Source organism: Manihot esculenta, chromosome 17 (genome assembly GCF_001659605.2).
Source record: "Manihot esculenta cultivar AM560-2 chromosome 17, M.esculenta_v8, whole genome shotgun sequence".
Classification (NCBI taxonomy): Eukaryota; Viridiplantae; Streptophyta; class Magnoliopsida; order Malpighiales; family Euphorbiaceae; genus Manihot; species Manihot esculenta.
The window spans coordinates 27,287,044-27,299,305 of NC_035177.2; the positions used below are offsets into that span (position 1 = coordinate 27,287,044).

Consider the following 12,262-nt stretch of genomic DNA (forward strand, 5'->3'; position numbering starts at 1 on the left):
TCACTAACGAGTTGACGTTATGATTAGTAAAAAGTGGTGGACATAAAGTAGTCCACCATTTATTTTCCATAATAATTTTTAAATTAAAATTTTATCTAAAAATAGTTATTATTTGTGTATAATAATTAAAACGCCAGCGCTTTGGGTCTGATGGAGCCGAGTTTTGATTAGTTTAGGAGCAGCGTCCTTCATTTACGGCCCTAAGCTGAAGCAGGCCTTAGGGTTTGTCCATGTGGGATTGGGCCTCCATTTGTCAGTACGTTTCCCCCTTTTGAGGTTTTTCTATTTAGCTATCGAGTCTCCGTGACCGCGATTCAGCATCTGTGCTCCTCTGCTTTCTATTTCCGGTGATATCTGATTCTGATTACTATTTCTTTCTCTTTTTACTAATCAAGTTAGGCAAGTTAGGCAAGTTAGGCGCAGAACATGGCTGCAAGTTTAGTTTCTAAAGTTTCTCGTGGTACGTTGTTTCCGTATGGTTTTTATCAAGTGCTTCCTCTCTTTTGAGTTGTTTTTTAGATGCCTATTTCTTCTTGTTTATGTGTGTGATTGAGCTGGTTGTACTTGCTGAGCTTTGGAATTCATGTTCTGCATCCTGAGTGGTTCTTGAATGAAATAATAAATTATGAGTGTTTGGGTTGAAAAAGGGTGAAGCATATTCTCTGCATTTTATAAGAAGCTTTTATTAGTATTTTCTTATAATACTAATGCCTGAATCTGGAATGGATCATTCATACTTGTGAAATTGCTTTTCTAACGAACGAGATTATGTAACCAAATGGGATTGCATTTCCATTCCATTGCTCTCTGTGGTAAACACCCTGTAAGAATTGTTTGAAACTTTTTAAAAAACAGCGTGCGTGCTAATTTGTATGTGTTTAATTCATGCTTTTCCAATGATCAGTTATGGGTGATATGGTTCCTAGTGGAACTAGGATGCATTTGCTTACGCATAGCGAATGTTTAGTCCATTAGCCTCTAAAAGTTATTATTATTATTATTTTTTGGCTAATTGATGATTCGAAGAAGCTTGAAATAGTCGCATCCAAGCTTAGTTTACATGCCGCTATTATTGTTAAGCCTTTTTTCTTTTAAATGAGATTAATTACGCTTTTCAAGCCATTTGTGCTCAATAAAGATTGTGTAGGAGTCCAACTAACTGTCCTTGTGTCCATAATGTTCATGCTTTCTAAAAAAATTCTTCGAACTGATACTGTAGATTTCTTCTTTGAGGCAGAACTAATGTGCATGCTTTTTCGTGTTGTTAGACTTTACCCTTTGTTTCGATTGAGGGAGGTGGAGAGAAGAGAAAATAAAACAAATTTTATTTTCCAAACCCAACATTTCTCTCCAAATTGGTGGGAAATGGAGATAAATGAAGAGAAATAAGTGTTATGTGTATTAAATATTTAAATGCCCTTATTTGTTTAAACAATATGAATAAAATCAAATTTCTAACTTTTTTTTCTTTTATCTTCATTTTTCCTCTTTAATTTCTATACTTTTGCCCTACACAATTAAGCATCCAAACAGAAGGGGCATCATCTATGTTGTTGTAAAATATTGTGGTCATTTATCTTCTTGTTGGCGATGTGTGAATTGAAGGTAGCTTGGCCTTTTGAGACTGTCTGGACCGTTTCATCATATTGCCTTTGATTTCTCTTGATTCAAGTAAATTAAGTGTTGGTTCTTGTGATTAACTGTTAATTCTGATAGTTTACTCATTGGTTCATTTAATTTATTGGAAAACGTGACTAGTGAGCCGTTCATTGTTGGGGGGTCTTAGCAACAACTTTTCTGGCTTATTGGACTCATCACAACAGATGGCATGCAGTAATTTCATGTTTCAGGTTAGTTTATTTTTATATGATTTTTAAGCCCTCAGTTGTGATCATGCACAATTTTGATTTGGTTTGTTTTTTTTAACATGCTTTGATTTCTTGAAGTGATAAATCTTACTTGGAGTCTAAAAACTGGGGACTTATTTCTTTAATCTTAAGATGATGCATTGAAATACTTAATTAAGTTGTTGACAAAGATGTGGCCTTATAACAAATTTGAATGTAGTTGGCTTTTCTTTTTTCCCCCCCTTATCTCTCCCTACTGTAAATGATTGGAAAGTGGAAACCATTTTTTCTTTCATCTTTTTGTCCAACATTCAGTATAATTTTGACCTATGTTCCTTGATAATGATGAATACAAGCCACTTATTTCTTTGATAAAGCAATTTCAGAGTCTGAAGTATGCTACATATCCTCTTGATTAAATGATAGTATATTGACATGTATTGGTATTGTATATTCTGAAGCATCTTTCCAGTACACATACCTCACCTATTTATAGGTGATCCAAGTCTACAAGGTATTTACTAGAAAATACAAGAGCCTACTAGAACCTACTAGAAAAATCTCTATACAGAAAAATCTCTATACTAACATCCCCCTCAAGTTGGATCAGGGGGCAAAGCAACCAGATGCAACTTGGAGACAAAAAAATGGTGCTGTGGAGTGGCCAATGGTTTAGTAAAGACATCTGCAAGCTGAGAAGTGGATGACACGTGAACAGGAGCAACAAAACCTTTTTGGAGTTGTTCCCTGACCAGATGACAATCTATGTCAAGATGCTTTGTTCTTTCATGAAAAACAGGATTGTTAGCTATATGAATGGCTGCTTGATTATCACACTGCAAAGAAATAGGAAATTGCACATTAACTTGTAAGTCTTTTAATATATATGAAATCCATAAAAGCTCACACACGACAGCTCCCATGCTTCGATATTCAGCTTCGGTAGAGGATTTGGAAACTGTTTTTTGTTTCTTGGTTTTCCAGCTGATAAGAGAATCTCCTAAAAAAATACAAAAACCAGTAACAGATTTCCTAGAGAAAGAACAAGTGGCCCAATCTGCATCATAATAAGCGGAAAGATTAGACAAGCCGGACGTAGCAGAAAAATATAACCCCTTAGCTAGGTAAGTCTTAAGATATCTTAAGACATGGCAGGCGGCGTCCCAATGGGGCTTTCTAGGACTTGACATAAACTGACTGAGATAATGAACTGCAAAGCTAATGTCAGGTCTAGTAATGTTAATGTATAACAACCTGCCAATTAGCCGCCTATATTTATCAGGCTCAGAAAGTAAATCACCAGTAGAAGGATCAAGATTCAAACCTTTGGGTAGAGGAATAGAAGCATTCTTAGCATGTAACATGACGGTGTCACCTAAAACATCAGAGATAAATTTTCTTTGACCGATGAGAGTACCAGAAGCAGATCTAGCAATTTCTAAACCAAGGAAATATTTCAAATGACCAAGATCTTTAATAGTAAATTTGTAATGTAAGGCACTTTTAATCTGATCAATGGTATGTACAGAATTACCACTTATAATGACATCATCTACATAGATTAGCAGGATAGTGAATGTACCATTGTCATCCCGTGTGAAAAGACAATTATCATGTACTGACCGAACAAAGCCCAAGGACTGGATAAAAGATGTGAACTCCAAGTTCCATTGCCGAGAAGCCTGCCTTAAACCATAGAGTGATCGTTTTAACAAACAAACTTGTCCCGGACTAGCTTTGGAGTAACCTGCAGGAGGATGCATGTATACTTCTTCTTCCAAGAAACCATGTAAAAAGGCATTATTAATGTCAATTTGAAAGATAGGCCAGTTTTTAGAAGTAGCTAAGGCAATAAAGATCTGAATGGTGACGACTTTAGCTACAGGAGAAAACCGATCTTTAAAATCTAATCCCTCTATTTGATTATATCCTTTAGCCACTAAACGAGCTTTATATCTATCAACTTCCCCATTGGGCTTGGTTTTAACCTTGTATACCCATTTAGAACCAATGGCCTTTTTTTCCTTTTGGAAGATCAGTGAGAATCCATGTTCCATTTTTTTCAAGAGCTGTAAGTTCATGGTCCATGGCTTCAATCCAATTAGGGTCATTGGAGGCTTGAGTGTAAGTGCAGGGTTCATGAATGTGAGAAATTGTATTAAGATAAATGTGATGTGAAGGTGTAAAGCAAACAGACAAACCGACGTTAGGAGTAGTGGATAGATGATTTACAACAAAATCTTGCATCCAAGTGGGTTTACTATGAATTCTGGTACTCTTTCTTAAAGGAAGAGTGGGAAAAGAGGTGATTGGGAAATAGAACCCGGATGTGGTGGAACCTGAACATTAAAGGAAGAGCTTGATTCGTCATCAACTAAATTAACAGGAAGAACAATATCTGAAAAAGAAGACTCCTGAGAGGGATTATGTCGAAAAGGGAAAGTGGATTCATGAAAAAGAACATCTCTATTAACAAAAATTTGTTTTGTGTCTAAGTTTTGTAATCTATACCCCTTCTGTGTAGTTGAGTATCCAAGGAGAATACATTTGGTAGATCTAGAGTCAAATTTATCCTTTTGAGGGTTGTTATTAATGGCAAAACACAGGCAACAATAGTTCTTAGGTGATCATAACTGGGTGATTTATGAAACAAGGCTTCAAAAGGAGTTATCCATCCTAAAGCTTTGACTGGTATTCTGTTAATGATGTAGGTAGCAGCCAATATACACTCAGACCAATAATTTTTTGAAAATTGAGCCTGAAACTGGATGGCTCTAGCTATGTTGAGAAGGTGCTTATGTTTAATTTCTACTGTCCCGTTCTGTTGAGGTGTATAAGGGCAAGTAGTTTGATGAACAATACCGTATGAAGAAAGCAAAGAAGTACACTTTTTATTAATAAATTCTCCTCCATTGTCAGACCTTATATTTTTAATTTTTGTTCCAAATTGTGTATTGACATATTGAATGAAAAATGTCAAAACAGAATATGTCTGATCTTTAAATCTAAGCATATAGGTCCAAGTTGCCCTAGTCTTATCATCAACAATAGTTAAAAAGAACCTAGCACCAGTGATAAAATGAATAGAAAAAGGTCCCTATAAGTCCATATGCACAAGATCGAAAGGATTGGCAGTAACCGTATTACTATTGTGAAAGGGCAATCTGGACATTTTAGCTAGAGGACATAAGGTACACGTGTGATTAGTGTCAACAATCTGCTTTAGCATAGGTATATGAGATATTTTATGACAAGACGAGTGTCCTAATCTAGCATGAATCACAGAGAAAGGAATTTTTATTATAGAATTTGCAAGATGTGTAGCTTCTTTATTGCACTTTTGAAGCTCAGCCATTTTTACATTGAGGTTTGGGGCAATTTTATTACACACAGAGTCAACACAGGACAGGATACTGGAAACAGAGAAGCTATTATTGTCTAAAATGTATAAACCACTAATCATTTTTCCAACAGCTATAACAGACCTATTCTTCTGGTCCTGAAAAAAACAACAGGATGAATAAAATTGTATTGTCAAATTGGCATGCTTAAGTAGCTTGGATACAGACAGAAGATTCATATTAAAATCAGGAACAAGGAGGACATCAATTAATTTCATATGTGTGTTTAATGCAACATTTCCAGTGTGTGACCTGTGTGGAAGAGCCATTTGGCAAGTGTACAGTTATTGGAGCAGTAACAGAACATATAGATTTCATATGATGGTTATACGGTGTGACATGATCTGATGCACCAGTATCAATTATCCATGCTTCTGATCCAGTTATCATAGCACAACAGGCGAATATTGAAGAAATTTTATGAGTAAAAGAGTTTAAAGAGCCATTACCAGAACAATCAGTGGGACTGAAAGAGCTGAAGCCGTTACCAGTATAGTTGGCCGGATTGTGACAGTAGGCTGTATTTATTGAGGCAACCGTTTTCCCTTTGACCAATCTGCTCATCTCCTGTCGCAGTAGCTCCAGCTTTTTTTTTTTTACCTTTAGATGCTTGATAATTGATTCCGTTTAATTGAACAGACACGAGAAGCATCGCCGGATTATCTGAGTTTTGCAGCATCAAGGCATCATCGACCGTCTTGGAGATCGTCGGAGTCGAATTGCTCAGTGCCTAGCATAACTGCTTTCTGCCATTTTTTTTTATTTTTTTCAAGGAAATATCTGATTGGGGAAAAGAGAGGTCTCGATTAAATGTTTCTGGTCGTGAGGGGAGATGGATTCTGCTGCTTTTGCCTTGTTCTCTTGTGACGATGACTTTCGATTTTGAACCGGAAATTGAAGTAGAAGATGAAGAGGCAGAAACAGCTCAAATTTGAAAAGGATGGAGAAGAAATTCGCCGGTGAAGTTGCAGACGGAAAAGAGCAGAGGAAGCGCAGAGGAAGCTTGAAGGAGGAAGGAGTTTGGGTCTTCGAGTCTCTGGACGGGAGAAGGAAAGAGGTTAGGTAATTAAAGGCTCTGATACCATCTTGATTAAATAATAGTATCTTGACATGTATTGGTATTGTATATTCTGAAGTATCTTTCCGGTACACATACCTCACCTATTTATAGGTGATCCAAGTCTATAAGGTATTTACTAGAAAATACAAGAGTCTACTAGAACCTACTAGAAAAATCTCTATACAGAAAAATCTCTATACTAACATATCCGGCATAACTCAGCCTTTTCTTTTGTTATTCCATTAAATCTGCTATCATCCTCTGCCATTTCCCTTTCTAATCATGGCCTTAATATTTCTTTTGACTTTTGCAGCAACAAAGGACTTTCATCCAAATGAGGACAGTTCTCAAAGTTGTGGACAATTCGGGTGCAAAGAAGGTGATGTGCATACAAGCTCTGAAGGGAAAGAAAGGGGCAAGATTAGGGGACACAATAATAGCTTCAGTAAAGGAAGCAATGCCAAATGGAAAAGTGAAGAAAGGAAAGGTTGTGTATGGAGTAGTCGTGCGTGCTGCAATGCAGAGAGGCCGCTGTGATGGTAGTGAGGTCAAATTCGATGACAACGCAGTAGTACTAGTTGATAAGCAAGGTCAGCCGATTGGAACCAGAGTGTTTGGGCCAGTTCCACATGAGCTAAGGAAGAAAAAGCACGTCAAGATCCTTACTCTGGCTGAGCATATTGCCTGAGGTATTTGATCTACTATTTTCAGAAAGTAACAATTGTTGAAATTTCTGTGCTAGGGACCATCTGTTATATTATTGAGGTGCAGCTTTGAAGAAAGAAACAAAATTTTGTAATCTTTGTTGGATTTCTTTTACCTTTAGATGCTAAGCCAGTGATCAATTGGAATTCACATCTCTCAATAGACTTGACCTAATATTAGTATTGTGATCCATTTGTACAAAGGTTTCAATTGGTATTCTCAAGTTTCTCTTTTCTTAATTAGTAGGAAAATCATATCCTACCTTGATAAATCAACTGTTTGTTTTTTCTTGGGTAGAGAAGATACCAACTGATTACTTGTAATTGATTAAACATTTTTTCTGTTAGAATCAAAATTGTTGAAACGGAACTCTAATTCATGGCAAACAGTCATACTCTCTTCCAAGCCTTTTTATATAATTAAAATATTAAATGTTTTTGTTTTAGTGCGAAAACAAATTTGTTCTGTCTGGAATTTCACTTAAGATGCAATAACCAACCCAGAAAAAAAAAAAAAAAGCTCAAATCGTGAAGGGCCAAAAATTAATGAGTTAATAGGGTTGGAGCTATTTAAAAAAAAAAAAAAAAAAAAAAATCTTCGGCTTGGAATTTAACTTCAGGATGCGATTGACAAAAATCTTCGAAAAGCTCAAACCAAGAAAAGATGGCATTTATTAGAAAAACTCGAACCAAGAAAATCCATCTATTCTTGATAATGGATGTAAATCTCAGTCCGCTTCAAAGGCGAGAGACAAAAGCTTGTCCCAATCCAGGGAGGTTTCTACAATATAACATCTAACCCCTTGTAATAATTTTTTCAGTGACAGTATATTTTTATTTTATTATGAAAACGTCTACATATTCATATGCGCCTCAAGATGACTAGAAGATGGAAATCTGCTTCCAATTCTATTAATATCATACTAAAGAAGCAGACTGCCAAGGGGATACAGACTCCAATCTGAATTTTACATCCACTAGTATACAGATACCCACTCTCAAAATATGCAGATATCTGATTCTAGTGAATTACATTTATATAAAATTTCAGATTTCTAACTACTCTTGAATGCAGGTGAACTGTCTATTCCATCATTCAGGAAACTGCAGTACATCTCGAGTTTAGATTAGTTATACACTTGGCAAATCTTCATTCTTAAATTTCCAAGGTTCCTCTAATCAGACTTCTGGTTTTTTCTTGAATGGTTCGGACCTCTTTTCCCAGAACTTGTAGTGCAGAGATCTGAGCTCCAGCATCTTCTCAACCTCCTCAATTGGTAGCCCCTTTGTTTCAGGCACACAGACAAAGACGAACACCAAGGCAACTACAGATATAAACCCAAATATTAGAAATGTCCAAGCAGTTCCAATAGCTTGTGTCAATGATAAGAAGGATTGTGCAACTATGAGATTTGATATCCAGTTTGCTGTGGCAGCTATTTCTCCACAAACTCCTCTGAACCTTAGAGGGTAGATCTCAGAGTTGACTATCCACGGAACGGTACCCATTCCAGGAGAGAAGGATATGATGTAGAGTGAAAGGCCTATTAGTGCAACCCATCCATTTTTGCTTGGACATCCCCTTGTGTACCATTCTCTGTGGTCTCCATGGCAGAGATCCTTCACTTTGTCATTTGAAATCAAACACACCCCAGGCAGTAGCTGCAATAATTTGACAGAGTGATGGTTAGGAACAAAGCTAGTAGCTTCATTAATGATGGATGTATTTTAAAATACCTTATCAGAAGATGAAGCACAAAACCCACAATCTGGATGTGTGGCCTTCAAGCATTTCATGCAGTCCCAGGAAGCAGCATTCATTGCTGAACTGTAATCAGGGCAGGTATAATTTCCATAGCGAGATTCAGTCGCTTTAATCATTGGTGATTGAGTTGTAGTCTCATGGAAAATTCCTGATAAAAGACCAAGTGAAAGTATCACCCCAACCAAACTGATAGTGAGAAGCTTCTTCCTCCCAGTCCTGTCAATGAAGTATATGCTCAGAATAGAACCCAACGCATTGAGGCCAGCAGTCACAAGCGAAAGCAGCAGAGCAGTCTGGTTTGATGCAAAACCAGCCAACTGAACTATGGTGGGGCTATAATACATAACTGTGTTAATTCCCACAAACTGTTGGAAAACCTGAAGGCCAACACCAGCAATGAGTCCTCTTCTCACAGTTGTGGTTTTGCATAGTTTGATGAGGTTAATGTTCTTAGGATCTCCTTCTTCCTCAATTTCTTTCTCAGTTGATACCTTAAGGTCCTGAATTTCTGATTCAACTTCATCAGCTGGATATATTTTCCTCAGTATGGCTTTGGCTTCTTCTTCCCTTCCCTGTCACATGAAAAATTTTATAGCTTGCAAGTACAATATTGCCTAGGAAACCACAAATGAAGAGTGAATAAGAAGACAACCTTTCGGTACAGCCAGCGAGGCGATTCGGGAAGTAGCAGCATTAGAATGAACTGCAGAAAAGCTGGAACTCCGGCAATCCCAAGCATCCACCGCCATGTTCCAGGTGCCTAAAACCCAAAAAGAAAACCATTTGTTAATGCCTTGAAATGGACTAGTTCAGAAGCTTCAGGTTTTAACAAGTTTGTCTTGCTTTACCTTAGTAAAGGCCAAGTTGATGAGATATGAAAGAAACTGGCCACCAGTGATTAGAAATCCATTAGTACTGACTAGGGCACCTCTGATTTTTGCAGGAGAAGCCTCTGAAATGTACAGAGGAGATGTCATTGATGCCATTCCAACACCAAGTCCAACAAAAACTCGACCGACAATGAGAAGAGCTGGGCCAGGAGAAGCAGCCATGACTAGAGCTCCAATGAAAAACAGGATATCTGCAAGGAGGATTGCACTTCTTCTTCCATACCGATCATTTAACCATCCACCAATTGCTGCTCCAATGATTGCTCCTGAAACTGCCATGCTTACAATGCTCTCCTATTTTATGTTTCATCAAACTACACAGGATTACTAATAATCATACAAGACCTGCTGCTTAGTGTTTGTTTCAGCCACATCAGAATCACTATTACTAACAGGTTCCACTTGCGTTTGGTTAATATTTTTCTCAACATTTTATTTTATCTCTTGTTCCTAATATGTTCTATATTGATAAAAAAATTTTAATGATATTAACTCACTGTAAAATTAATAAAATATTTTTTTAATGCATATAAAATAAGGCATCCTAATATATTGATGAATAGATATTAATTTAATGCATCATCCTCGCTAGTTTTGGTGTTTTTCTTTATTACCAAATAAATTCTAATTTAAAATGGAAAATAATCTGTAACTTAGGATAAAATGGAAAAAAAAAAAACTATTATATTATGAAGGGATTATATACAAACAAAACCATAATATTTATATATGATGCTCTGCTATCAAACAAAATCTAACCTTTGGATTTCAAACACAGACTGCAAAGCCCTACTTTTAGGATTAAATTATTATAATCTGTGAGATTCAAGAGGCAAGTGAAGGTCTCATGGTTAGAAACAATAAGGAAGAAGCTCACTTTTTAGGTGAATCAGATTAGCAAACTAAAAAAAAAAAAAAAGAAAAGAGACTATCATCTACAGAACACCTGCAGCACAGTTTCTCTGTCCACAGACTTGAAGTCATCTCTAATATAAAGAAGGGCTCCAGAAATAACTCCTGTATAAAAATATGAAAATTAAAAATTATAGAAAAAAGACCAAAAAGCATATTCTAAGTAAATAAAGAAAAATACGTGTCTGTGTGTATAGAACGTGTAAAAAGAGGGAGGGGGGGGGAGGGACCTGTGTCATAGCCAAAGAGAAGGCCTCCAATGCCTGCAGAAAAAGCAAGGCGAAGAATAAAAGGATTCTTCCAAGCCAGAGAGAAGCATTCCCTAAAGGCTGATGAATTTGTGCCTGCAGGTATCCCTCCTTCCATTGATCTGTTGAACGAAAGACAAAACAAGAAACCAACTCTCTTAACTTTTCTCTCTACTACTCTACCCTCATCTGCCAACCACACAGAGGCAGCAGGAGACTAACAATGAATATGTGTATTGACAGAGAAAGAGAGATTTGTGTGTCTAATTGGGTTTTTTTTTCTCCCCTTCTGGTAAAGGAGAAGCCGAGGAGGAAAAAAGAGAGAAAATCTGAGTGAAAGCTTGGGATGTGAGGGGATGTATATATACTTCGAGGTCTGCCAACTTTCTCGTCTGCCGGAGGGCTCAATTCTGCCAAAGTCATAAATAATTAAGTTGCTTTTTTATCATAAAAAAAGATAAAAAGATTCACTCTCTTAAGTGATTCAAGATTGCTTGTGTATATAAATATAATCAATATAAAGTATCATCCTTATCTATTAATTTAAAATTAAAAAAAAATATATTAAAAAAAATTAATGATGTTACCGAAATAAAATTGTACTGATTGATTAAATTTATGACAAATAAAATAAAAGAAATTAATGACGTGATTAGAATGAAATTGTACTGATTGATTAAATCTGTGAGAAATAGAATATGAGATGGTGGTTGTCTACGATGGTTATTTCGATATTCAAGTCTGTAAGTTAAAGATGTTCAATTCCGTAAGTCGAAGAGAATAATATAATGTTTAGAATTTCGAGTACTAGTGTGAGTACTAACGTGAGATACTAACGGTCATTTATCTTTGTGATTTTTTTTCTTTTATACCGTAAAAAAATTAAAATAAATATAATATTTTCTGATAATTCGGTGAAAATTAAGATAAATAAAGCATTTTCTGATAATCTGATAATAATGTGACTAGTTGTCTGATAAGAGATATCACTAACATATAGATCGATTGAATCTGTTTAATAGTAATTTTCTTATGAAAACTCGTTTGAAATTGAGGAATATGTTTGTTGAGACTGACCTGAAATTTTTATGAGATATAGTTTGGAAAGTCATAAATAATTTATAAAAGAATTATGTTTAGTTTGGAAAGTGTAATTGAGATCATAAAAATTACAAAGATATATATATCTGTTTAAAATTTCATTATAAAAATTTCATAGATACTATAAGTAAAATAAGTTTATTTTATTCAAATTAAAGATCTCTAATTTGTATTTAAAGCAGGTTATTAAATAATAATTAAGAAAATCATATGAAATATAATGAGATAAATATTAATTAGTTTATATATATATATTAGAAATTTGTATGTACATATATATAGAAAATAATATTGAAAATTTATAAGAAAATATTTCATCAATAATATATATTTG

General features: G+C 35.5%; 2 protein-coding genes across 2 annotated transcripts; one reads left to right on the forward strand and one right to left on the reverse strand.

The window, feature by feature from the left end:
- Nucleotides 1-310: 310 nt before the first annotated feature.
- LOC110605496 (50S ribosomal protein HLP, mitochondrial) lies at nt 311-7,252 on the forward strand. Its single transcript, XM_021744099.2, has 3 exons — nt 311-460; nt 1,759-1,850; nt 6,622-7,252. The coding sequence occupies exons 1-3, from the start codon at nt 427-429 to the stop codon at nt 6,994-6,996; spliced, it is 501 nt and encodes a 166-aa protein (XP_021599791.1). The 5' UTR covers nt 311-426; the 3' UTR covers nt 6,997-7,252.
- A 390-nt stretch (nt 7,253-7,642) lies between these two features.
- LOC110605497 (probable inositol transporter 2) lies at nt 7,643-11,216 on the reverse strand. The gene is made up of 6 exons (XM_021744100.2): nt 10,810-11,216; nt 10,614-10,684; nt 9,626-9,961; nt 9,430-9,537; nt 8,750-9,349; nt 7,643-8,674 (listed from the first exon to the last, which is right to left on the reverse strand). The coding sequence occupies exons 1-6, from the start codon at nt 10,943-10,945 to the stop codon at nt 8,192-8,194; spliced, it is 1,734 nt and encodes a 577-aa protein (XP_021599792.1). The 5' UTR covers nt 10,946-11,216; the 3' UTR covers nt 7,643-8,191.
- Nucleotides 11,217-12,262: the final 1,046 nt, after the last annotated feature.

Excerpts from the sequence above, each read along its gene's own strand:
- LOC110605496 (XM_021744099.2), top strand. The coding sequence starts at position 427 with ATGGCTGCAAGTTTAGTTTCTAAAGTTTCTCGTG. Across the intron at positions 461-1,758 it reads AGTTTCTAAAGTTTCTCGTG|TGAGCCGTTCATTGTTGGGG; the intron begins GTACGTTGTTTC and ends AAACGTGACTAG. Across the intron at positions 1,851-6,621 it reads GCAGTAATTTCATGTTTCAG|CAACAAAGGACTTTCATCCA; the intron begins GTTAGTTTATTT and ends TGACTTTTGCAG.
- LOC110605497 (XM_021744100.2), bottom strand. The coding sequence starts at position 10,945 with ATGGAAGGAGGGATACCTGCAGGCACAAATTCATCAGCCTTTAGGGAA. Across the intron at positions 10,685-10,809 it reads TCTCTTTGGCTATGACACAG|GAGTTATTTCTGGAGCCCTT; the intron begins GTCCCTCCCCCC and ends ATTTTTATACAG. Across the intron at positions 8,675-8,749 it reads GTGCTTCATCTTCTGATAAG|CTACTGCCTGGGGTGTGTTT; the intron begins GTATTTTAAAAT and ends AAATTATTGCAG.